At 39.7% G+C, this 25,362-nt stretch overlaps 2 protein-coding genes and 1 long non-coding RNA gene across 3 annotated transcripts; all 3 read left to right on the forward strand.

Moving 5' to 3' along the window:
* Positions 1-42: 42 nt before the first annotated feature.
* LOC121389086 (transmembrane protease serine 13-like) lies at positions 43-6,943 on the forward strand. Its single transcript, XM_041520702.1, has 7 exons — positions 43-109; positions 1,024-1,581; positions 2,432-2,618; positions 3,214-3,335; positions 3,709-3,864; positions 5,600-5,754; positions 6,745-6,943. The coding sequence occupies exons 1-7, from the start codon at positions 43-45 to the stop codon at positions 6,892-6,894; spliced, it is 1,395 nt and encodes a 464-aa protein (XP_041376636.1). The 3' UTR covers positions 6,895-6,943.
* A 206-nt stretch (positions 6,944-7,149) lies between these two features.
* LOC121389087 (CLIP domain-containing serine protease B9-like) lies at positions 7,150-22,931 on the forward strand. Its single transcript, XM_041520703.1, has 5 exons — positions 7,150-7,174; positions 19,997-20,195; positions 20,825-20,994; positions 22,402-22,594; positions 22,913-22,931. Exons 1-5 carry the CDS (start codon positions 7,150-7,152, stop codon positions 22,929-22,931), a joined length of 606 nt encoding a protein of 201 aa, XP_041376637.1.
* A 37-nt stretch (positions 22,932-22,968) lies between these two features.
* LOC121387945 lies at positions 22,969-24,868 on the forward strand. Its single transcript, XR_005959907.1, has 2 exons — positions 22,969-23,064; positions 23,747-24,868. It is a non-coding gene; the product is annotated as an uncharacterized LOC121387945 (long non-coding RNA).
* Positions 24,869-25,362: the final 494 nt, after the last annotated feature.

The following is a 25,362-nucleotide window of genomic DNA, read 5'->3' on the forward strand; positions in this document are numbered from 1 at the left end:
TTGAGAGACAGCTTGGCAAGTGACATATTCTAAAACACAAAGATGATGCTGACGTTGTGGTCGACATTGTGCTTGATGTGCCTGTTTGCTTCTACAAGAGGACAGAGCTGTGAGTATTTTCTTGTTAATAATAGTTCTGTTTTAATGTCATGGATTGCATGACGATACACAGACCAAACAGTAACTAGTGGATAACAATAAGATATATATATACTGTGTGTTTATAAGGTCCATGGCTCTATTGTAATAACGGTTATTTAAATATACATTTCTACGCCATATTATAGTAACCGTCAATGTAAAATAAATAAAATAATTATGGCACTGTTAACTATTTTAAGGCAGAAACAAAATCGATCTCTAGTCAGACGAAAGTTCCAGAATTGATTCCACGATGCGCTTTTTTTTCCTTTTTCGTTTTTTTGTTGATTGCACAGAAAAAGTGGGTATATTTGATACCGAAATAAGGCTCATATTTACATTGAAATCAGAATGCACGTCCTAGTTCATGCGCGATGACATTTTATCTGCAAATGCGGCTTTACGTCTTGTAGCAAAAAAAGCCCGGCAAAAGTCGTCATACCGCAGGAAATTAAATAATTAAAAAAAAAAAAAAAATAATAATAATAATAATAATAATTAAAAAATAATAATAATAAAAAACTGACACGCGAGGGTCAAAATCGACACGCGCTGATCAAAGATCATAAAATTATTTTGTTTGACATAATGGACCTTCTGTATCGAACTATGTTAATTGTAAACGTCGATGGCGCCATTACAAAAATGACCTCATCATTTAATTCATTACATTTTAATTACAAACTTTACACCTTCGAGTTGGAGTTTTTCTTTTAACATAATTTGGCAAGTTCTGTCACTTTTAAAAAAATGATGTAGGTAAAACTTTCAAATTTAATCCTAAACTGCCTTTATTTTAACCACCACAATCGCAAACTGTCCCATGAGATTTACCAACACTGCGGAGATTTATAATTACTTCTTTTAAAAATATAATTGCAGCATGTGGAGGCAAACTAGATTTAGTATTCCTCCTCGACGAATCGGAAAGTCTCGGCATCTCCAGTTTTCAAAACAGCAAGAACTTTATCAAGATGGTGGCAAACAGGTTTAAAATCGGCAGCAACGACATCCAGGTTGGCCTTGACACCTTTGGTAGCAAGCCACGGAGACGGTTTAGTCTCCGACAGTACTCGACGTGGCACCAGATTACCGCGGCAATCGACAACATCATCTACCTCGGCAGCGGCACGAACACAGCTGCTGCTCTGGAGTTTGTGAGGACGAATAGTTTCAGCAAATACTCGGGGGCGAGGGACGGCGTACCCAAGGTTGCTGTCGTCGTCACAGATGGATCGTCCTGGGATGGAGCCGCCACGCGCGTGCAGGCGCAAAGGGCTAAACACGCCGGGATTACGATACTGGCCGTGAGGGTTGGTTCCAACGTGGACGTCACTCAACTCAACGCCATCGCCAGCAACCCAGGATTCGTTTTCAGCGCCAACGCGTTTCAAGTTGCGAGCGCTATACAGAATTTAGTGGCTAAAAAACCGTGTAACGGTAAGATCTGTTCATTACATTTCTTTTTTTAACATCAGGGGCGTGACGTAGCTAAGTAGTAAAGTGTTCGCCTGATTCGCGGTCAGCCTAAGATCGATCCCCATTGGTGGCCTATTGGGCTACTTCTTATTCTAGCCAGTGCACCACGACTGGTATATCAATGGCCGTGGTATGCGCTATCCTGTTTGTGGGATGGTGCATATCAAAGATCTCTTACGAGTTTCTTCTCTAAGACTGTATGTCAGAATTAACAAATGTTGGACATCTAATAGCTTATGACTGATAACTCAATGTGCTCTGATGGTGTCGTTAAATGAAAGAAACTTTAACTTATTTTTAACATTGATCAACTTAGTAATGAACATTTGTTTTCAACAAGAGATCATAATTATAAATCAATCGATCGATCCATCGATCCATCGATCCATCGATTTATCCATCCATCCATCCTTCCGTCCATACTTCCCTCCGTCCATCCATCCATCCATCCATCCATCCATCCCGTCCATCCATCCATCCATCCATCCATCCATCCATCCATCCTTCCATTCATCTAACCTTCCATCCATCCATCCATCCATCCATCCATCCATCCATCCATCCATCCATCCATCCATCCATCCATCCATCCATCCATCTATTATCCATCCAATGGATCCATTCATCCATCCATCAATCAATCAACCAACCAACCAATCAATCATTTGTTTTTATCGGCCAATATAATTGCATATACAAAACAAACAAACAAACCAACCACCAAAATACAAACAACTACGGAACCCTAGACACGGCAGACGTGAAATTAAATTCATTGTGTTTAAATTATTTGTGTTTGTTTGTGTTTTAGCTCAAAGATTGTGCGGCCATGCGGCCCTCCCAGTTCAAGAGAGAATAGCAAACGGACGTCCCAACGGGCGCTGTGAGTGGCCGTGGATGGTGTCGGTCCGGGACAAGATGTCGCCCACAGACAAACAGTGTGGCGGCGTCATCGTCGACAGGAACAAGGTCATCACCACGGCAGACTGCGCGCGAAGGTAGGCGTGGTTACCATTTTTCACTTGGGACCCATTGGGCTATATTTTGTTTTCCATCCAGTGCACCACGACTGGTATATGAAAGGCCGTAATATGTGCTATCCTGTCTGAGGGATGGTACATATAAAAGATCATTGCTACTAATGGAAAAATGTAGCGGATTTCGTTTCTATGACTGTGTCAAAATTACCATATGTCAGACGTCATATAATCGTAATTGAAATGTGTCGAGTGGATAGTTAAATAAAACATTCCTTCCTTCCTTCCTTCCTTCCTTCCTTCCTCTCTCTCTCTCTCTCTCTCTCTCTCTCTCTCTCTCTCTCTCTCTCTCTCTCTCTCTCTCTCTCTCTCTCTCTCTATATATATATATATATATATATATGAAAGACCGTGGTATGTATTATCCTGTCTATGGGATAGTGCATATAAAAGATTCCTTGCTACCAATGGAACAAAATGTAGCGCGAATTTTCTCTCTAAGACTATATGTCAAAATTACCAAATGTTTGACATCCATTAGCTGATGATTAATAATTCAATGTATTTTTGTAGTTAAACAAACCACACTGTTTAAACTTCTTTTCTCTCTGTTCAGGATGACGTCGGGAATTGAAGTGGTGATTGGAGAAAACAACATCTACAAGGAAAACGAACCTCTGATATCGTCCCTTGTGGAGAAGATCATCGCGGTCAACAGCATCATTCGTGACCCTCGGGGTGAGTAAAGTTTATAAGACTCAATCTTATGCTGTCATGTGGGATAGAAAAAGTGTACCCGAAGTTTTAGAAATTTATCTTTATTAATTTATTTGAGAACAAATTCTATAAATTTCCAGAAATGCATTGGTTATAGAGATAATCATATTTTAAGCAAGAAAATAAAAGAAGGAAATGTTTTATTTAACGACGCACTCAACACATTTTATTTACGGTTATATGGCGTTGGGACAAGAAAATAAGAAAATATAAGTAAATTGTAATTTTAATAACGTAAACATATTTAATTTGCCGAAAACCTAACAAAAGATCGTTCTTTTAAGCTATGCTGCATGCTATGTAACATGTTCTTGTTCTCTTTATTTTATATCAGGAAATAACATCGTCGTGTTGAAACTCAGAGAAAATATCGAGTACAGTGCATGCGCACTTCCAGTTTGTCTCCCCGATGTACTTCCGGAAGAGGACTTTTACACGCAAGCATCCATCACGCAACAGTGTACTATGGCTGGATGGGGATCACCTGACAGTAAATTGTTTATTTTGTAATATTTCTTTTAAAGGGCAGTTCATAAATTGTCGTAGTGGGGAGTTGTAAACAAGGAGGAGTGTGTGGTCTGCATTGTGTCTAGCACCTATAAACCTATAAACAAAATTTTAATAACACGATTTTATTTGGATGATAAACATTCTCTCATGATGATTTGGTAAAGTTTGAACATGGTTAGATTTAATATCACTGAGGGTCAAGATTTCCTTATTAACAAGTACCAGTTAAAAGAAAGAAAGAAATGTTTTATGTAACGACGCACTCAACACATTTTATTTACGGTTATATGGCATCAGACATATGGTTAAGGACCACACAGATAATGAGAGAGGAAACCCGCTGTCGCCACTTCATGGGCTACTCTTTTCGATTGGCATCAATGGATCTTTTATATGCAACATCCAACACAGACAGGGTAGTACATACCACGGCCTTTGATATGCCAGTCGTAGTGCACAGGCTGGAACGAGAAATAGCCTAATGGGCCCACCGACGGGAATCGATCCAAACCGACCTCGCATCGAGTGAGCGCTCTACCACTGGGCTACGTCCTGCCCCAAGTACCAGTAAACATTAACAGTATCAGAAGCAGATTCGAAGGTGTTGAACCAAGGGACCCGTTCCCACTAGATATATTCAAGTGACTCTTTCTTCTGGCTTCAAAACATCAGTTCACGAGTGCCCGTTTTCCTTTAGTCATCCTCCAAATATTTCATGGAACCGCCCCTGAGTATTCAAATAAAGGTAGGTTAGGTGGTGGCTTTGTTATATACACGATTCCTCACCTTAAAGAAAGTGAAAATTAATTACTTGATATAAAATATGGGTCGGGCCCCTTTGGCCCCGCTTAATTCCGCAGTTGTACTTGCTAAATTTACATAGCAGAATATGTAAATGAATGGATGTTAAATGATAACCCAGCTTCAGCTCACAAAAACGAACATCATCCATTGAGTGTTAAACAAAGCTAAATAGACCAATCATATTTATGCAATTGTTATTTGTTTTTGTTATTGTTTTTGTTATTATTATGTTCTTAAATGTCATTTGTTTATTGTCGTTGTTGTCTTTCATTGTTTAGTATTACTATCCAACTAGGGTTCACGTACACTATCCTGGGCACACACATCAACTATCTGTGATGTCTGGGAAAGACGTGAATGGCTATTCATTAATCAAAGAGGAGACTGTATTGGCTTTACATCACACCGTCATCCCCATCACCCCTATCACCCACCAAATCCATCACATGTCAATCTTAAAGGGACATTCCTGAGTTTGCTGCATTGTAAGATGTTTCCGACTAATAAAATATGTCTACGATTAAACTTGCATACTAAATATATTTTCTTGTTTTGAATATCAGTGTGTCTATATATTCAATGTGTTTCTGGTCGTCTTAATATTTGTAAGAAGCCCAAACTGGATTTTGTCTTCAAACAATTTCGTACGTATGAAAAAATATATTTTAGGAAATAAACTGAAATTTAACCTATTCAAATATTAGAACGATCAGAAAACACGTTTAATAATACAGCCACTGATATTGTATGCAGAAAAATACATTTGATATGTAATTACAATCGTTAAAAAGTCTCTGTTAGTCGATAACATCTTAAAAATTGCAGCAAACTGAGGAATGTCCCTTTAAGATCGTTCACTTAACCACTAGATCAGTTTGTGGATTCAGCTTCCTCCTCTTCTTTCTTTTCAGATTCAAACAAAAGATCGAAACGTCTACGAACTGCAAGCGCCCAGTTTTTAGGCAGTTCTGTCTGTAAGACAATACTATCGTACATAGGTCAGAGTACGCTACCACAGAACACGGCGTGTGTGCAACCACTCATTAGTGCCAACACCCCCTGTGAGGTGAGTTACCTGTACATTAAAAACTTTGTTTTGTTTATCGACACCGCTAGAGCACATTGATTAATTAATCATCGGTCATTGGATGTCAAACATTTGGTAATTCTGACTCGTAGTCAGGAGAGGAAACACGCTACATTTTTTATAATGCAGCAAGGGATCTTTTATATGCACTTTCTCACAGACAGGAAAGCACATGCCACGACCCTTGATCAGTGGTGGTGCACTGGTTGGAACGGGAAAAACCAATCACGTGTAAATTAGTCTGTGTAATGACACCACTGATTAATGAATCATCGGCTATTCATAACTGGGTGTCAAACTTTCCGTCATCATGGTCGTATATCTTTTGTTCATTAGCAACAAGCGATCTTTTATATGCAATTTCCAACAGTCAGGACAGCACATACCACGGTCTTTGATACACCAATTTTGAAATCACGGAATGGTACGTGGAAACCCGAGTTAGCCATCCGAGGCGATTCGATCCAACCCCGTGGGGTTTGGAGGTATATTCATATTTACGTATACTGAATAAATGATTTCTCTTTTAGAATGCTTTGTGTACGATGGAATACTCTGACTGAAATACTAAGTCAATATGTTCTCTTTTAGAATGACGGCGGTGCTATGTTCTAACATAAATATATTCTGAATCTATCTTCTATTTCAGAATGATGACGGGGGTATGGTGGTATGTTCTAAATTAGATATACTAAATCTATCTTCTCTTTCAGAATGATGACGGGGGTATGGTGGTATGTTCTAAATTAGATATACTGAATCTATCTTCTCTTTCAGAATGATGACGGGGGTCTGGTGGTATGTTCTAAATTAGATATACTAAATCTATCTTCTCTTTCAGAATGAAGGCGGGGGTCTGGTGGTATGTTCTAAATTAGATATACTGAATCTATCTTCTATTTCAGAATGATGACGTGGGTATGGTGGTATGTTCTAAATTAGATATATTGAATCTATCTTCTGTTTCAGAATGATGACGGGGGTATGGTGGTATGTTCTCGCCGTGGTCGGTGGATACTCCAGGGTCTCATCACTGCACCGGTCTGTTCGAACGCTTTTCCGAGTCTGATTCTTGACATCACCAGTGAGACAATCCAAGAGTTCATAAATAACGCATAAGACATTTGTGACGTCGTCAGTTTGACTAGTGGATCATGTAATGTGCGTTATTTCCATGCTTGTGTTTTTCATTTGCAAATCTACTTCGTTATAACGATGACTTTGTGTGTTGTTAATTAAAACAGGAGTAACCGATTTTTCGGCTACGCTGTTGAAATAAATAATTCATACAGTTGATTATTGTTGTTATTGTTGTTAATGATGATGATGACGATGACGACGATGATGATGATGATGCTGATGGTGATGATGATAATGGAAGAAGAAGATGGCGTTGATGGTAATGTTTGTTTTGTTTAACGACACTACTCGAGCACATTCAGTTATTAATCATCGACATATAGGCAGGAATCCCGCCACATTTTTGCATGAGTAGCAAGGGATCTTTTATGTGAATCATCTCACAGACAGGATAGCACATACCACGGCCTTGATGATGATGATTAGTGAGAGAGGATTTCTTGTCAGTATATTTATTGATGAGAAGCTGTAATTGAGGAAACATTCCCACAACAATGTACCCCACCCACCATGCACGTTCTCCCCCATTCATGCACTACCGGGTTGTGCGGAAGATGAAATTAAAAAGGCGACGTCACATGACAGTTAACTGACTTACTAAATGGCCTATATAATTGTCCCATGCACACCCTCACTCACGCACGCCTTCACCCATACATACACTATCACGTTATATCCAAGTAGCACTGAAGTTAACTGTTATGGATGTCTCTCAGTCTGTCTGTCTCTGTCTCACCCTCCGTGTCTCTCTGTCACTCCATCTCGCACCCTCTCTCTCTCTCTCTCTCTCTCTCTCTCTCTCTCTCTCTCTCTCTCTCTCTCTCTCTCTCTCTCTCTCTCTCTCTCTCTCTCTCTCTCTTTTCTACGTGCTGCATTTATACATTCAACTATACATTTCATATTAACTTATTTCCATGCTTATATCCAATTAAAGTTCAAATACGCCGTACTGCGCACGAACCTCAGCTATCTGGGCTGTCTGTCCAGGACAGTGAATTAGTTGTTAGTGGTTAGTGAGAGAGAAGAGAGAGGGTGTAGTGGTCTTACACCTACCCAATGAGTCGTTAAAACTCGCTCTGGGTGGTAGCCGGTACCGGGCTGCGAACCCTGTACCTACCAGCCTTATATCCGATTGCTTAACCATGACACCATCGCGGCCGGTTTAACAATACAAATGTACCGGGTACTTACTTTATGGACTAAGGGAAATAACTCAAATATAACTGTATTTCAGTGCATCCAGGTTCCCTATTTTCTTATTTTCTTCCTTCCTTCCTTCCTTCCTTCTTTCCTTCCTTCCTTTCTATATTTCTGTATTTCTTTTTATTTCTTCTTGTTCGTTTTCGTCACGTATTTTTAAGCCCAATGTTGCGGTGCAGGACCCAAAGCGCTCGCCTGATGCACGGTCGGTCTAGGGTCGATCTCCATGGGCTATTTCTCGTTCCAGTCGGCGCTCCACAACTAGTGTAATAAAGGCTGTGGTATGTACTGTCCTGTCTGTGGGATGTTGTATATAAAAACAAATCCCTTCCTGCTAATCGAAAAGAGTAGACCATTGCGTGGCGGTAGCTGGTTTCCTCTCCTCCACCATATAACCGTAATTTTAAATGTGTTGAGTGCGGCGTTAAATAATAAAACAAAATACCCCCTCCCTCCCCCTCCCCCTTTCAAGCCCAATTATGGTAAGCCTAATCTCAAATATCTACATCTGTTCAGTCGTCATTTTGTCTATTCATGTGCTACATGGTGCGACTTAAGTGGTTTAAGGTTAGCTTAAGGTGCTGTGGAGCGTGGGGTCGATTCAGATAGATGACTGCCTTGGTGGTGTAGCGGTCACACTGCATCGGAGTTATAGGTGGTAAGTACTGGTTTCGTTTCCAGCTCCCAACTAGAATCAGTTTTAAAAACTATGTGGGAAAGTGTAAAAGTTAAAGTTTGTTTTGTTTAGTGGCACCAATAGAGCACATTGATTTTTTAATAATCGGCTATTGGATGTCAAACATTTGGTAATTTTGACATATAGTCTTAGAGAAGAAACCCGCTACATTTTTTTCATTAGTAGCAAGGGATCTTTTATATGCACCATGCCGCAAACAGAATAGCACATACCACAGTATTTGATATACCAGTCGTGGTATCCTGGCTGGAACGAGAAATATCCCAATGGGTCCACCGACGAGGATCGATCCCAAACCGACGGCGCACAAACGAGCGCTTTATCACTGAGCTACGTCCTGCCAATAGAAAGGTGTAAAGCCACTCACTAAATGTCGACCTCTTTAATTTGGGGCAGCCAGTAATTTATATTGGAGGGCCACCAACATTGGGGGAGGGGGGCTACCACGTGTTATGGGGCAACAAGCAAATATTAAAGGTGGTGGTGAGGGGAGAGGTGTAATAGGCGGCCATGGTCCCCATTCACGACGCACCAACCACTCCAGCCCACCCACCACGCACACCCACACCCCACCCCCGCCCCCACACCCCACACACACCTGGCTATACCACCGCTTCTCTCTCACCGACAGCCGTCCTGGACAAACAACCCACGTAGCGTTTTGTTTAGCAGATTAGGTAAATCGTTCAAAATGTCAAATCAAATTGCGCAAAATTTACTACTGCTACAATTTTTAATCCTCTTTTAGATAAAAGCAACACATACGTAATCCGACCAATATTGCGGCTGCCATCTTGGTTTTCAAAATGGCCTTCATCGAAAAACAGTTTTGCCAATATAGTAGCTCCCAGAAAACATAAAGTTTTGTTTTAAGTTGCTAACCCCCATGTTTTCACACAAAAGAATTCAACAGAACTAAAATACCATACTATTATCGTATACATGTATTAGTTTCTTAGTGAAAGAAAGAAAGAAATGTTTTACTTAAAGACGCACTCAACACATTTTATTTACAGTTATATGGCGTCAGACATATAGTTAAGGACCACACAGATTTTGAGAGGAAACCCGCTGTCGCCACTAAATGGGCTACTCTTTCCGATTAGCAGCAATGGATCTTTTATTTGCGCTTCCCACAGGCAGGATAGCACAGACCATGGCCTTTGTTGAACCAGTTATGGATCACTGGTCGGTGCAAGTGGTTTACACCTACCCTTTGAGCCTTGCGGAGCACTCACTCAGGGTTTGGAGTCGGTATCTGGATTAGAAATCCCATGCCTCGATTGGGATCCGAACCCAGTACCTACCAGCCTGTAGACCGATGGCGTAACCACGGCGCCACCGAGACCGGTAGTTTCTTAGTGAGTGCCAGAATAGCATGGTTGAAGCTCAAAAAGATAAGCACGAAATTCAAGTTAAAATGAATGAAAACAACAATTCAGCTAGGTGATCTTGTTGCATTTCACTCGTCACAAGTAGAACCTCATGACGGGTATATCAAATACCATGGTATGTGCTGTCCTGCCTGTGTAAAAGTAAGTGCATATAAAATATCCCTAATTTTAACTTGTGGCTGCAGAGATTTAATTTTTGCTATTCGATAAGTGTATCTTATGTGGCTGCAGCGGGTTCCCTCTTTCGTTATCTAAACCACAATGTTGACGATAGTAACCATATGTTAAACACAAACTAGCTGTGGTTTGAAATTTGCTGAGTTGCCTTTAAACAAATATTGCGTTCACTTCTGTCACCATCTGGATACAAATTTTGTCGCAATAACAATTATATACCAGACTCCAACTAACCGTAAGTGACATTTAAAACATCTCTGTTTAGCACTCCCCGCACGTGCTTGTGTCGCAGGATCGAACCACCTCGGTGGATCCATTCAATTGAATGTGTTTCTCTCGTTCCAACCAAAGGCCGTGGTATGTGCTTTCCTGGCTGTGGGAAAGTGCATATAAATGACTCCTTTCTGCTAATGGAAAAATGTAGCGGCTTTCCTACCTAAGAACCGGTCTCGGTGGCGTCGTGGTTAGCCATCGGTCTACAGGCTGGTAGGTACTGGGTTCGGATCCCAGTCGAGGCATTGGGTTTTTAATCCCGATACCGACTCCAAACCCTGAGTGAGTGCTCCGCAAGGCTCAATGGGTAGGTGTAAACCACTTGCACCGACCAGTGATCCATAACTGGTTCAACAATGGCCATGGTTTGTGCTATCCTGCCTGTGGGAAGCGCAAATAAAAGATCCCTTGCTGCCTCTTGTAAAAGAGTAGCCTATGTGGCGACAGCGGGTTTCTTCTCAAAATCTGTGTGGTCCTTAACCATATGTCTGACGCCATATAACCGTAAATAAAATGTGTTGAGTGCGTCGTTAAATAAAACATTTCTTTCCTACCTAAGACTATATGTAAAAATTACCAAATGTTTGACATCCAATAGCCGATGATTCATACATCAGTGTGATCTGGTGGTGTCGTTAAACAAATCAAACTTTAGCAAACTTTAATAATAATACAAAAAATCGTTATCTATTTTGAGCGTTTGGGTGGCCATTTTACAGAGGTTTAATTATTTAGACTCTCACCCGTAAGTAAAAGCGGTTTACATTATTTGCGACCTATTACATCCAACTCCAACATATACAGACCGCGTGTTGACACAATATTTACTTCGATGACACGTACTATTTTCCTAACGGCGTCGATCACAAAGGAAAGAGATTAATTCTACACAAAAAACCCAGAGTGAAATAAGTAATTGTAACATTTCCCCCAATACAGCAGCACCCATATTTACACACTTATACCCAGCTACGGCTGTCGCAATGGGATGAAAACATCGTCGCTCTATTCTGTATCTGCACTTGACCTTGTTAGGCGGGGAACCGGGATACTAGAGTTTGTGTGTGATTAGGTCCAAAATCTCATTCAAAGCTGACGCAAAAGGCTTGGCGCTATGCAAACTGAAATTGTAAAAAAGACTAAAGCTCTGAAAGACGTTGTGTGGTTGTCTGACGAGTGATGAGATTGTTTGGACATGAGGTGGATGCTGTTTGGAATTCACAATTACTTTCATGGTGTTACCTGCATTTTAATTCACTGCAACAGGTCTAGAGATTTTTTCGTGTGTATGTTTGGTGTTTTTAGCCACCAGATTTGTACCAGGAAAAAAATAGTGTGAAGGATATTCAGCGGACAGACACGTCTGGATGATCGCAATGAAGGTTATACCAATCTTTGTTGTTTCAGCGTTCGTAGTAACAACCGTAACGTCACGTAAGTTTTTTTTTTAAACGTCCGTACCGTTGTGTTGTGTTGGGTGTTTCCAGAATGTTTATTTGTTTGCTAAATAGTGTGTGACCAGCTAAAAAGACAACGTAATGTCCGTAACGTCGTGTTAGGTGAGTTAAGGATTTCCAACTGTTTTAAATAGTATGTGACAAACTAAAAGGACAATTTTACTCAAAATACTGAGTAGCGTTGTAACAAAGGATGATCCATAATGACTACATTCAAAAATAAAAACAAAATATATTATAAAAGTGACCAAGTTCTTTTTTTTTCTTTTTTTGTACGAGAAATCCTAGTCATTTTTGTTAAACAGTAATATGAGTGCATTTCGCTGATTAAAATGCTGTTTATAATGAATTTCTAGCGATACACTTAACTGCCCCGCAAAATTCCATTACAGCAGGCAATAAACATTAGTTTAAAAATAGTTTTAAAAGTTAAAACCTGGCCCAGTAGATATAAAACTTTAACCACGACAAGTATACCAAATACCGTGGTATGTGTTATCTCGTCTGTAGAAAGTGCATATAAAAGATCCCTTGCTGCATTAGAAAAATGTAGCAGGTTTCCTCTGATGACTATCTGTCAGAATCAACCAATGTTTGACATCCAATAGCCGATGATTAATCAATCAGTGTGTTCCAGTGGAGTCGTTAAACAAATCAAGATTTAACTTTATAACAATGTGAAGACTAGATTTGAAACTTTAATCAAATCTCAACCAGACAGAAGTCTTATGCACGCGATCCCGGACGCAGGCGATGCCGTCATTTATATTGAACTGGATGTAGATGGCCTAATCCAATAAGAATGCCCCTCCCCCCACCACCCCCCCCCCCCCACACACACACCGCCTGCCCAACCCTGCGTCCGTTTAGTTACTTGTTTACAACAGAAATTAACAATTATATATTAAATTTAATAAATCGGGGGTACCTCTACCACTTGTTTTAGAAACCCGTTATAAATGTTAGGTAGGATACATATTTTTCATTTTAGGCACCATCCTTACGCCATACACCAACAACACTCGCAAATCTATTCACGATTTTGTTATTTCTGGCCAATTAAAGGAACACATGAGTAGAAATAAGTAGAGACCTAACGTAAATTAGAAAATGAAACAAAAGCAAGAATAATGTCACAAAGAATTAATGATCAAGTTTTACAGTTCAGAGATTGACCAGCTAATTCTTTCATTTTATTGTAAAAGATTAAAAGATAAAACCAAATAAACAAACAAACAAATAAACAACCAACAAAGCACACAACTGAACAACAATAACAACAAAGCAATAATAAAATCAAGTAACACCCCTTAATTAAATGTTTATTTTTTTGTTGAGTGGGGGTGTGGGTGGGGGTGGGGGGGGGTGTGGACAATAAACAACAGGAATAAAATTTTATTCAATGTTGTGTCGTGTTATGTAATGTTGTTTATAATTTTAAAAAGATATATACGAGTACTTAAAGTAGCTTATTGCATTATCTACCACTGGTGTAGCCATGATTTTATATTGGAGGGGGGGGGGGGACCCATATTCGGGGTGACCACACTATGTATGTATGGAGGGGGGGGGGAGGAATTGGGGTTTGCTTGCTGATTTTTGCTCGAATTAAACGAAAATGCCTGAATATTCAAAACAATTTGTTTTTCATATTACTATTAAAATTATCCTGTTCAATTATTTAGACCCAAAGTTTTTTGCAAATGTTACGTTTATTTCCTATTCGATATTTGTTTTCTTTGCATTTACATGAAAACAAACCCAAACCCCGACAGGTTTTATATACAAATCATCATATAAAATGCACGAATTTGACTTAATTCCACTTTTTAAAAATCTGTGTCTTTTGAATGCACGTTATTTCTCCTATAAATAACTAAGGTCATTTGCATATCAAAAGCGTCATTCTATAGTGTGTTTCAAACTAATGTTCGGTTCTATCGTCCTATCCGCACAAATCGTAGTATGACCTATATTTAAGAAAATATCTGTAAACATGAAGCAGGCGCGGATTCAGGTGGGGACTTCAAGTGACAAAAACCTCAGTTTGAAAAAAAAAAATGTATCAAATATTATAATTATATTGTGGAATACACAAGCGCGCGCGCTGAAGGGAGAGAGAGAGAGAGAGAGAGAGAGAGAGAGAGAGAGAGAGAGAGAGAGAGAGAGAGAGAGAGAGAGAGAGAGAGAGAGAGAGAGAGAGAGAGAGAGAGACGTCATTTATGTAACGACGCACTCAACATATTTTAATCTATGGTTATAGGGAGAGAGAGAGAGAAGAATATGGTATGCATGCGATTGGTGGAGGTGTGCACAACCCCAACCCCACTTAAGGCTTCTATGACGATACATGCTCTTAATTTCTTTTCGCCTGTGGCGATATTAATTGTTTTAGAAGGCCGTGTGCAGTTCCAAATGCACTTAGCCCAGATGGGCAACTTGTTACGTAATACCTTTGCGCGACGGTCATCGAGCTGTACGCCTAATACACACCCAGAGCAGGTGTGGAGGCCATGTGGCCAGTAGTTACGTAATACCTCTGCGAGTGCGGTTTCGACGACCGTGATTTTGGCGACCAAGGCGTCAGTAAGTCTGGCGATCAAAGAGGAAAATGCGTCTCTGGGAGTTGGGGATATATCACTTGATAGGGGGAGGACCGCCTTGTACCCCCAGGCGATATTCTGATTTTATAATAAATAGCTAGTGTTTTAGATATATCGAGGAGAACTAGGAAGGCTCCAGGGGATCACGGACGTCGTCCACTAAACGATCTATATTAGTTCAGACGGGACTTTGGTAAATATATATTTTCTGCTCTGTGTATAACCTTGATGTGATTGATGTGACTTTAAATATTTTAATACTGTATTATACCAATATTCTTTAGACAGTGTCTTGGGTCATCTGACGAAGTATTTCGTAGACTTTTTGTTCTAACATTATACGAGTATTTGGTAATATAAAGCTTAGCCAGTCATCCTAGAAGACCTAGGTAAACTGTAGGTTATTGTCTTTATTGTGATAGGTACCAGTATTAATTCTGTGTTACAAGGTTACTGAATGAGTAGTTAGGGTTAATTAAAAAATAACCAGTTAGGAATAGAGCTGTAATTCCTTTATTAATTAAGTTCCCCTGGAAACGTTTCTCAATTATCACACGTGTGAGTGTTGTGTCACGGTGAAGTGATTAGCATATTGTGTAAACTAGACACCTAGAGATTAACTAATTAAGTGATCAGTTCTGGGTTGTTATTATTGTTGTTATTAATTAACTACTGCGGCAGTACATTTGTCAGCGTAGGTTAATACAGATTCCAAAATGTATTGTGTTTTTGTTGTTTTCTAGAGAACTAAACGTGCTATAATAATATATACTTTATATAAGATCGTATCTCTGATCATACCTAGACGAGCCAAAGCGGTTTTGAACTGATCGTTACAGAGAGATCTAATAGATATACAGTTAGGAGAGATATGTGGACAATCGTGTTTTATTCAGTTACGGGTATTATAGAATCCCCGTGACAGGAGTAGAAAAGCTTCTTTTGTATATGGAGCGGGACGTAGCTCAGAGGTAAAGCGTTCGCTCATGGTAGGTCGACTGATCGATCCCACATGGTGGACCCATTGGGTTGTGTCTAGTTCCAGCCTGTGCACCACAACTGATGTATAAAGGCTGTGGTATGTGCTATCCTGTCTATGGGATGGTGCATATAAAACGTCCCTTATTGCTTATCAAAATTGCTTATCGGAAACAGTGGCCCATGTGGCGGTAGCGAGTTTCTTTCTGACTGTCATAATGCTCCTTAACCGTTTTGTCTGACGCCACCAATTATAAACGTATATCAAATGCGTTGAGTGTGTCGTTAAATAAACATTTCTCTCGTATGTATGTGTAGTCTATATGCATTCTAGTCGATTAGTTATAAGGTTGTTAGGTTGTTTGATAGTGAATGAATTGGAAATAAATTGTTTTTGGTGTTAAAGAGTTCATGCATACATTAAAGTAATACTCCTGATGGGTATGGAGAAATAACTTAATCAGTCGACGAACTCATTTCTTCATCACTATCTGCGTTAAGGGGGACTATCACAGGGGGTATTTTATTTCTTATAAAACTATTTGTGTTTCTAAAATCTTCTTCGATCTTATTACATGTTTAACTGCGTCAGAGAAGTGTGTAGGTGTGACAGAGTTCAATGCATGTGCAAGTTCTCTCCGCACCGTGGTCATTTTACCATCATTATGACGAGCTATGTGCCCTTTGACTTGACTCCAGATCAGTTCTATCGGATTGAGTTCAGAATGTCTTGGCGGCAGTCTTAGACACAAGTGCCCATGGCGTTCAGCAATATCATCAGTAACAAATTGCTTTGCACATTTGTTACTTTTCACAAGTTCATAAAGAACTGGCTTTGTCATGTTACTCTCAAAAGGTATATTTTTGTTTCGTAGCCACGACTGAATTTTTCCTTTTGAGCGTTTAGTGCAGGACATCGTGTAATCTCAGTTAATTTGTTGTGGTAGCTTGCGTTATCCATGACGATAACAGAAGGTTCTGGTAGAGAAGGCATAAGTTGTTCTTCAAACCATTTGATGAAATTTTCATGATTCTCTCACCATGATAGTCTCCCGTCTGTTTTTTTAGCCTCAAAGATCAATTCACAGCCATCTATCAATCCATATTTATCACAGCCAGCATGACAAATAATAAGTCTTTTTCCCTTCCCAGTCACCGAACCAGAGTTTAGGAACTCGATCAGCAGCGTCTGATTTCGGCAGGTGATTGGCGGTACTTGTGCCCGGGTGGATATCTGTCCAGTGGTGGGATGTGTGTGTGGTTGACATTCAACCCAGGTCTCATCTTGATACACTATTAAATACCCCTGTTCTCGTAAACTGGATATTTCATGGAGATAGTCACCACCATTCAGTTCTCCTGTGTCTGATATATTGGCGTCCTCAAAAAATCACTTTTCCGGTTTGTAGACATATGTTGGGATTTAAAATCGAGGTCATGGATGTTTTCTCGTAAAGTTGATATGGATATGTTGATTTCCACATTCCTCCCTTAAAGCCACGTTAATCTTATGTAATGTAGGTAATTCGCCCTCTCTATAAAAATCTGTATACTCGTCGTCTAATAACATCTTATCAAATAAATCGATGAGTTTTCGGTCGCGTTTTTTAAACAGTGATTTCTGTGCTTGGATTCGTAGAGCTTAGATTTTTTCACAGTTCTTTTTACTGTTGAAACCGAAACAAAGTGCAGCGGCAACTCGATCGACAATTCGATAAGAAGCATACCTAGGTTCTACCGCGCTGATATTCATCTTCAAAATAATCGAAAACGTTCTTAATACACGATTTACATCAACTGAAGTGTTTTTTCGATTTTACCCCATATTTTTCCTCAAATAACAATAACAAGAATGTCGACTAATACATTTTCAATGAATTTATATACCCTACCTAAACTTGTATTTTACGTGGTTTACACATTGCTACAATAGCACGTGCAGTCATAGATCGAAATAATGATGTTATTGACCAAGCAATGCTATGCGTATTTTGAACATTCAGGGCTGTGTCTGCGGGATGAAAAAAGGGGTTGAACCCATACGAGTCCGAACAATAGCCCTTTGGTTTTTCGCATTACAAATGTAACACCCAACCCCCAAACCCCAGCCCCTAGCACCACCCTAAATACTATATATATTATATATATATATATATATATATAGACGTATGAGTTCCCAATTTAGAGGCAAATTAAATAACATTTTTATTATTATTTGATGTTGGTGGCCTTTGACATTTTATCCCCACCCCCCCCCCCCGGTCTCTGGGGTCCGGCCCTGCATTAAATTTATTTATAAATTTGGAAAGCACATTCCTGCGGTGTGTGACGTGATTTGTGTTTATTACTGTGCTACACCTCAGTTGTGTTTAGGTTAAGTATGGTATGCTAATATATAATTGATATAATAAAATAAAAATACATAATACATTAGCTAAATTTATTAAATATAATGCAACTACAAGAAATGGTTACATGTTCTGTTTGTTTACATCTATGTTTAACGGAAAGATTAGACAATGCTGTTACACACTGCAAAACAATAATAACCTTGATTTAGTGAAACAAGCTATGATGGCCTTCACGTAGCCTCAGATCCCAATGTTTTGATATGCAAATGACCTTAGTTATTTATAGGAGAAATAACGTGCATTCAAACGACACAGAGATTTTTAAAAAGTGGAATTAAGTCAACTTCGTGCATTTTATATGATGATTTGTATATAAAACCTGTCGGGGTTTGGGTTTGTTTTCATGTAAATGCAAAAAAAACAAATATCGAATAGGACATAAACGTATCCTTTTGCAAAAAACTTTGGGTCTAAATAATTGAACAGGATAATAGTATAGTAGTAGTGGGCAAACGATTCACTGCGTATATTTACATAGGTTACTACTATGTTACTATATTGTGGATAGCATGATGGAAATGCGTGGTGAAAAGTTAAACAAACTAATTTTGCCCGAATATATCTATCTTTTTTTGCCCGAATTTGAGGATTTTCTGCAGTTGCGATATCTGTCCACGACCCCGTCCCCCCCCCCCCCCCCCCCCCCCCCCCCACGTGTTTCGAGTACGCTTATGTTTGCACATATTTTTGTTGGAAGGGGCGCGTTCCATAACTGGTATCGTCTTTATGTTTTTTTGTCAGTGTATATCCATGTTTCCTGTATGGCAGTTAATAAGCAATAATGAAGTTTGCTTTCTTTAACGACCCTGCTAGAGCACCTTTATTTTTTAATCATCGGCTATTGGAGGTCAAACATTTGGTTATTTTGACAGTCATAGAGAGGAAACCCGCTATATTTTTCTATTAGTAGCAAGGAATCTTTTGTATGCACCATCCCACAAACAGGATAGCACATACCATGGCTTTTGAAATACCAGTCGTGGTGCACCATCTGGTACGAATAGCCTAATGGGTCCACCGACTGGGATGGATGCTAGACCGACCGCGCACCAGGCGAGCCTTTTTACAAACTTGGCTACGTCAGGCTCAGGCATCGAAGAAGTAATACGAGTATAATTAGAAAATCCAATAAACTGTTTTAACAAACATTATACAAATCTGTAGCTGTTTCCAGGCGGCTGAAGACAGGACAATTAATATTTAATTGACGAAACCTCAGCACATCAGGCGCGAATCCAGGATTGTTTGTAGTGTGGGGTCTATATTGTACTTACATGTAAATGTACCATGTTTATTAGTGGACAGGCCTCGGTGGCGTCGTGGTTAGGCCATCGGTCTACAGGCTGGTAGGTACTGGGTTCGGATCCCAGTCGAGGCATGGGGTTTCCTCTCAAAATCTGTGTGGTCATACAACCGTAAATAAAATGTGTTGAATGCATCGTTAAATAAAACATTTCTTTCTTTTCTTTGTCTATTAGCGATGAATGTGAGCTTTAATATTATCGGTGAATGCACTTTAATGTAAGTAAGTACGTTTTTTCGTCATGAGCAGGGATATCCAGATCTCCACCCCCCCCCCACCCACCCCCCCATCCCACCCCGGGTCTGGATATGTGATATGCGCAGTCACATAGTACTGCATTCGATATCGTGGTATGCATGGAACTTGAACAATCCGACGGTTTCACTGAAAAGGATCGATCCATGGCGCTAACAAAGAGAGAGAGAGAGAGAGAGAGAGAGAGAGAGAGAGAGAGAGAGAGAGAGAGAGAGAGAGAGAGAGAGAGAGAGAGAGAGAGAGAGAGAGAGAGAGAGAGAGAAGAACATCTTAAAATCCAATATAATAATTAATACTAATTAAACAATTATTAATTTTCAACTTTACTTTCAGAGGAATGCGGACTTTCAGCTATAAGCGGACGGATATTTGGCGGAGTGACTTTTCCTCAATGTGAATGGCCCTTCTCTCCTATGGTATCACTGCGCTTTTTCTTCCCCAACTACCCGGATTACACGAACGGCAACCTGACGCTGTGTGCGGGCGCCATACTGAACAACAGAACCATCCTGACAACGGCAGTGTGTGCTGGGTGGGTTAAGTACAAAGTTGAAGTTTGTTGTGTTTAACGACACCACTAGAGCAAATTGATTTATTAATCATCGGCTACTGGATGTCAAACATTTTGTAATTTTGACATATAGTCTTAGAGACAAAACATGCTACATTTTCACAGGATAGCACACACCACGGCCTTTGATATACCAATTGTGGTGAACTGGCTGGAACTAGAAATAGCCAAAGGGATCGATCTCAAAACGATTGCGCATCAGGCGAATGCATTAGGTCTACCACTGGGCTACGACCCGGCCCGGGGGTGGGGGTGTTGAGATAAAATAAATATACATGTAGATTATTCAATTATTATTATTATTATTACTATTTAGAAACAAATATTTATATATTTGTTTGTCTATTTGCTTATTTAATTTGATTACTTTTAAGTAATGAAAATAAGATGCACGTTGTAAGTTTGATTTTTGCTTGATTTTTGTTTTGTATATGCCAATAGGTCTATATTACACACAATGTCATGTTACAAATACATGCATATTGAAAATAATCCAAAATTAATAAAACACACATACGCATACACACACGCACACATACACAGACGTGAACGTACACACTAATTATTTCCAACTCAATCGAATGATTCAGGTTCATCAACACGTTCAGCGCCAACCAGCAGTCGACTGCCGCCGTGGTGGTGGGCGAGTACGACACACGGACGACGGACACCGACCCCGCCAACCCCGCAGTCGTCGTGGAGGAGATGAAACTCATAGCGGCTGTACGGATACACCCGAACTACGACCGCTCCACGCTAGGTCTGTGTTTACTGTGTACCGCCATTGAACAGATTTAAAGGCGCGGTCTCACTGTTCCAAGAGACATATTTCGATATTTTAACATGCATTTGTAACAAGTACGGGCGAGACGTAGCCCAGTGGTAAAGCGCTCGCTTGATGCGTGGTCGGTCTGGGATCGATCCCCGTCGGTGGGCTCATTGGGCTATTTCTCGTTCCAGCCAGTGCACCACGACTGTTATATCAAAGGCCGTGGTATGTACTACCCTGTCTGTGGGATGGTGCATATAAAAGAACCCTTGCTGCTAATCGAAAAGAGTAGCCCATGAAGTGGCGACAGCGGGTTTCCCCTCTCTATCTATGTGGTCCTTAACCATATGTTTGACGCCATATAACCGTAAATAAAATGTGTTGAGTGCGTCGTTAAATAAAACATTTCTTTCTTTCTTTGTAACAAGTAACTATAAATTAAGGTGGCGCCACACGATAGGAGTGTCTCGTACTATGATAGCCGATTGCATAGCAACAAATGAAATCGCAATGAAGCCGACTGCATAGCAACCAATGAAATCACAATGGAATCGTAATGTTGTCTTGTCGCAATCGGCTATATATCGTGGCTATTATCGTACGCGGCATCGCCTTTAATCTGTCCCACGTAATTATAATCTTTGGATAATTAACTCAAGAATATTAAAATTGTCAGGTGTTGCAACTAGCTGTAAACACTGGTTTTCTTGAGAATCCTTGAAGAAAAATACGAAGTTCGTAATATAATAACATTCATCGCGCATCCATTAATGTAGACGCCAGTTCGTTTCCCATATGGAGATACAATCAAAATTCAGACATTGACGTCCCATGTTAACATGTCGGTCACACTTATTGGATTTTGCTGTAATATAAATTTATGAAATAATTGTAAATGAAATTATTTAGATGTCTTTTTTTGTGAACATTTAACTCGATGTATAATCTTTACATTTCAATATTCAATTTTGGAACTGTTACTTTAAATTGGATATATATTGTGTTCATTGTTTTAAAGCAGGAGACAACTAGGTGCTCATTTTTAAGTGAGCTCCGTCCTTCAATATTTTGTCAAGTCATTTCATTTCAAATTATTTTCGTGCTTATATCAAATTAATGTTGAAGCACGATGTCCTGGGCACACACCTCAGCTATCTGGGCTGTCTGTCCAGAACAGTGGGTTAATTGTTAGTTGGTTAGTGGTTAGTGACAGAGAAGAAGGTGTAGTGGCATTACACCTACCCATTGAGACCTTAAGAACTCGCTCTGGGTTGGAGCCGGTACCCGCCTGTGAACCCTGTACCTACCAGCCTGTAGTCCGATGATTTGATCACTGCGCCACCGAGCCCAGTTTTTGTCAAGTCGTTAATTTTGCCTTTGTTTTTTTTTTCTTTTTAGCAAACAACTTGGCCATGCTGCGCCTGACGTCACCAATTCAGTACCACCGATGTAAGGTTCCGGCGTGCATGCCAGACGCAGCGTCTTCGAGTGACGACTGTCTACAGAACGACGACACCTGCATGATGGCAGCGTGGGGGACGTCCAGCCGTAAGTATTGGCAAGACCCGCTGGAAACGGGGGGTGGGGGATTGTACGTATTGTTTTTACTATGGCATGTGTCACCCCTACTAGAGAGTGTGCCTCTTCCAGTAAAAATTGCATTGTGCCCCTACTCTTTCCCTGCTGTCCAAGCAGCTACCTACCAATGGCTGAACATACCTTTACATCACCTAATAATCGGGGTCAAATCCAAAGTGTTTTTAATCATCCTGGTGTTTCTAGTAACTCAAAAGGTTCGTACCCCCAGAAATTGGGGAGTCATTGATTAAAAATCTTTAAACAATATTATATTTTAAATCCAAATGCGATAATGCTTCTTTAACTTGCGGTTTTGCGTGTTGTTTTTCAGCAAAAGAGGAGCTGAGTAACCCAGTACCTTTAAAACAGAGCCTGACCCTGTTCAGTAAAACTGTGTCCGAGGCTATCGTCGACTACGTGCAGACCTACCTACCAACCGGATCACTCATCGGACGTCCTCCACCTGGGGTTAAGGCTTGCTTTGTGAGTTATATTAAGGGTTAAGGCTTGCTTTGTGACTTATATTAGAGGTTAAGGCTTGTTTTGTGAGTTATGTTATCTTCAGTGTTGTAATAATAATGGGGGTTACGGCTTGCTTTGTGAGTTATATTAGGGGTTAAGGCCTGTTTTGTGTGTTATGTTATCTTTAATGTTACAATACTAATAATGGGGGTTAAGGCTTGCTTTGTGAGTTATGCTATCTTCAGTGTTATAATAATAATGATTTGTGTGTTGTGTTGTGTTGTCCATAAGGTTGTATTAAGGCCTCTGCTATGCTACATTGGAGTTAATGCTTACTTGGTAAATAAGGCTACTTGCCATGTTATATTAGGACTTTTGTTGTCCGCAGTGTTGCATTTTGGGTTGAGTCTTCATTTGCGAGTTGTATTATCTACAGTGTTATACTGTGTTGGGATAGAGTAAGTAAAACCTTTATAATGTTACATTTGGGGTTACAGCATGTTTTGTTAGAAAATCTGCAATGCTATATTGCGAGAAAAGTGTGTGTATATAATATAATATATGCTATGCTGATAAGCTTTTAACTTGAAGCAATAAACCAATTGAGAAGTCACCATTATACAACTGATTTAGTTCCTTTAATTACCCATAGCTTTCGAATCTGGATTTTAAACTCGTGGTGTGTGTTTGCTATTTGTTGCAGTACGACTGGGGAGGCCTGGTGGTGTGTAGGAACCCGAATACTCGGCGGTACGTGCTGCGCGGGCTCGTGGGAACCAGCAATTGCTTCTTGGAAGACACCGCTCCAGTGTTAGTGGTGGACCTGGCACAATTCACGGACTGGATACGGCAATGCGATGCGGACATCAACAACTGCACACAACTTCAGTGATTGATAACGTAATAGCTCAAATGTCACACACACACGCAGAGATCAACGGTGTCTTACTAGACAACGAGTACATGGAATAATCTAAAATTAAATTGGCTTGAAGGCAGAGTCACATGAATAGTTATATTAACCCACCCCCCCCAAAAAAAAAAAAAAAAATAATAATAATAATAATAATATAAAAAAAAATAATAATAAAAAAAAAATAATAATAATAATAAAAAATAATAATAATAATATGTACATGTATATTTAATTTGTTCTGAAAATGCTTTATTCTGCATATAATAGTCGTCCGAAAGACATTTTGGTTTTTAATTCAGTTACGGTTAAAGGTAAAGTTTGTTTTGTTTAACACCACCACAAGAGCACACTGTTTATCAATAATCAGCTATTACATGTCAAACATTTGGTGATTCTGACATATAATTTTAGAGTGGAAATTGGCTACATTTTCCCGTCAGCAAGGAGTCTTTTATATGCACCATTCCACAGACAGAGCAGCACATACCACGGCCATTATTACACCAGTCTTGGTGCACTAGCTGGAACGGGAAAGGGCTCAATGGGTTCACCGGCGGGGGTCGATCCTAGGCCGACCGCACATCAGGCAAGCGCTTTACCATTAGGCTATGTCCCGCTCCCAATTCATTTACGACTATGTAGCGTTTAAACAAAATAATAAAAAAAACCCAGTGATTGTCTGATTTTTGTGACTCTGCCATTAAAAGGATAAACTGTGGGAAAATAACCTAACTATACTGATAAAGTTTTGGGTTTTTTAAAACTCTTTTTTCGGGGTGTGGTGTATTTTATCACGATTTTTTGTGTTAATTTTTAAACAATAATTTGTGTTTATCTACGTCTATTCCGTTGTCTGGCTGTAAATTTATTATTATCATTTTATTTATAATAAAAAATGTCGTTAATTTATCTGATGAATGTTGTTTTTAAAGTTTTAAGTTAGCTTTATTTTGTTAAATGACCCCATTATAGATCCTTGGTTAATTAATCATCAGCTACCATCAGTTAAAGTTTGTTTTGTTTAACGACACCACTGGAGCACATTGATTAATTAATCATCGGCTATTGGATATCAAACAGTTGGTAATTCTGACACGTAGTCATTAGACACGTAGCAGCAAGGGATACTTTATATGCATTTTTCCCACGGACAGGAAAGCACATACCACGGCCTTTGACCAGTTATGATGCATTGGTTGGAGCGACAACCCTCCCCCCCCAAAACAAAACAAAAAACACAAAAATCAACAAAACAACCCAAAACAAACAAACACCCCCCCCCCCCCCAAAAAAAAAACCCCAGTTCAATAAATCTACCTAGGTAATTTGATCCTGCGACGCAAACACCTCAGGCGAGCGCTCACCCGACTGAGCTAAATCACGCCCCCAGCTACCATCAGATA

Source organism: Gigantopelta aegis, chromosome 14 (genome assembly GCF_016097555.1).
Source record: "Gigantopelta aegis isolate Gae_Host chromosome 14, Gae_host_genome, whole genome shotgun sequence".
Taxonomy (NCBI): Eukaryota; Metazoa; Mollusca; class Gastropoda; order Neomphalida; family Peltospiridae; genus Gigantopelta; species Gigantopelta aegis.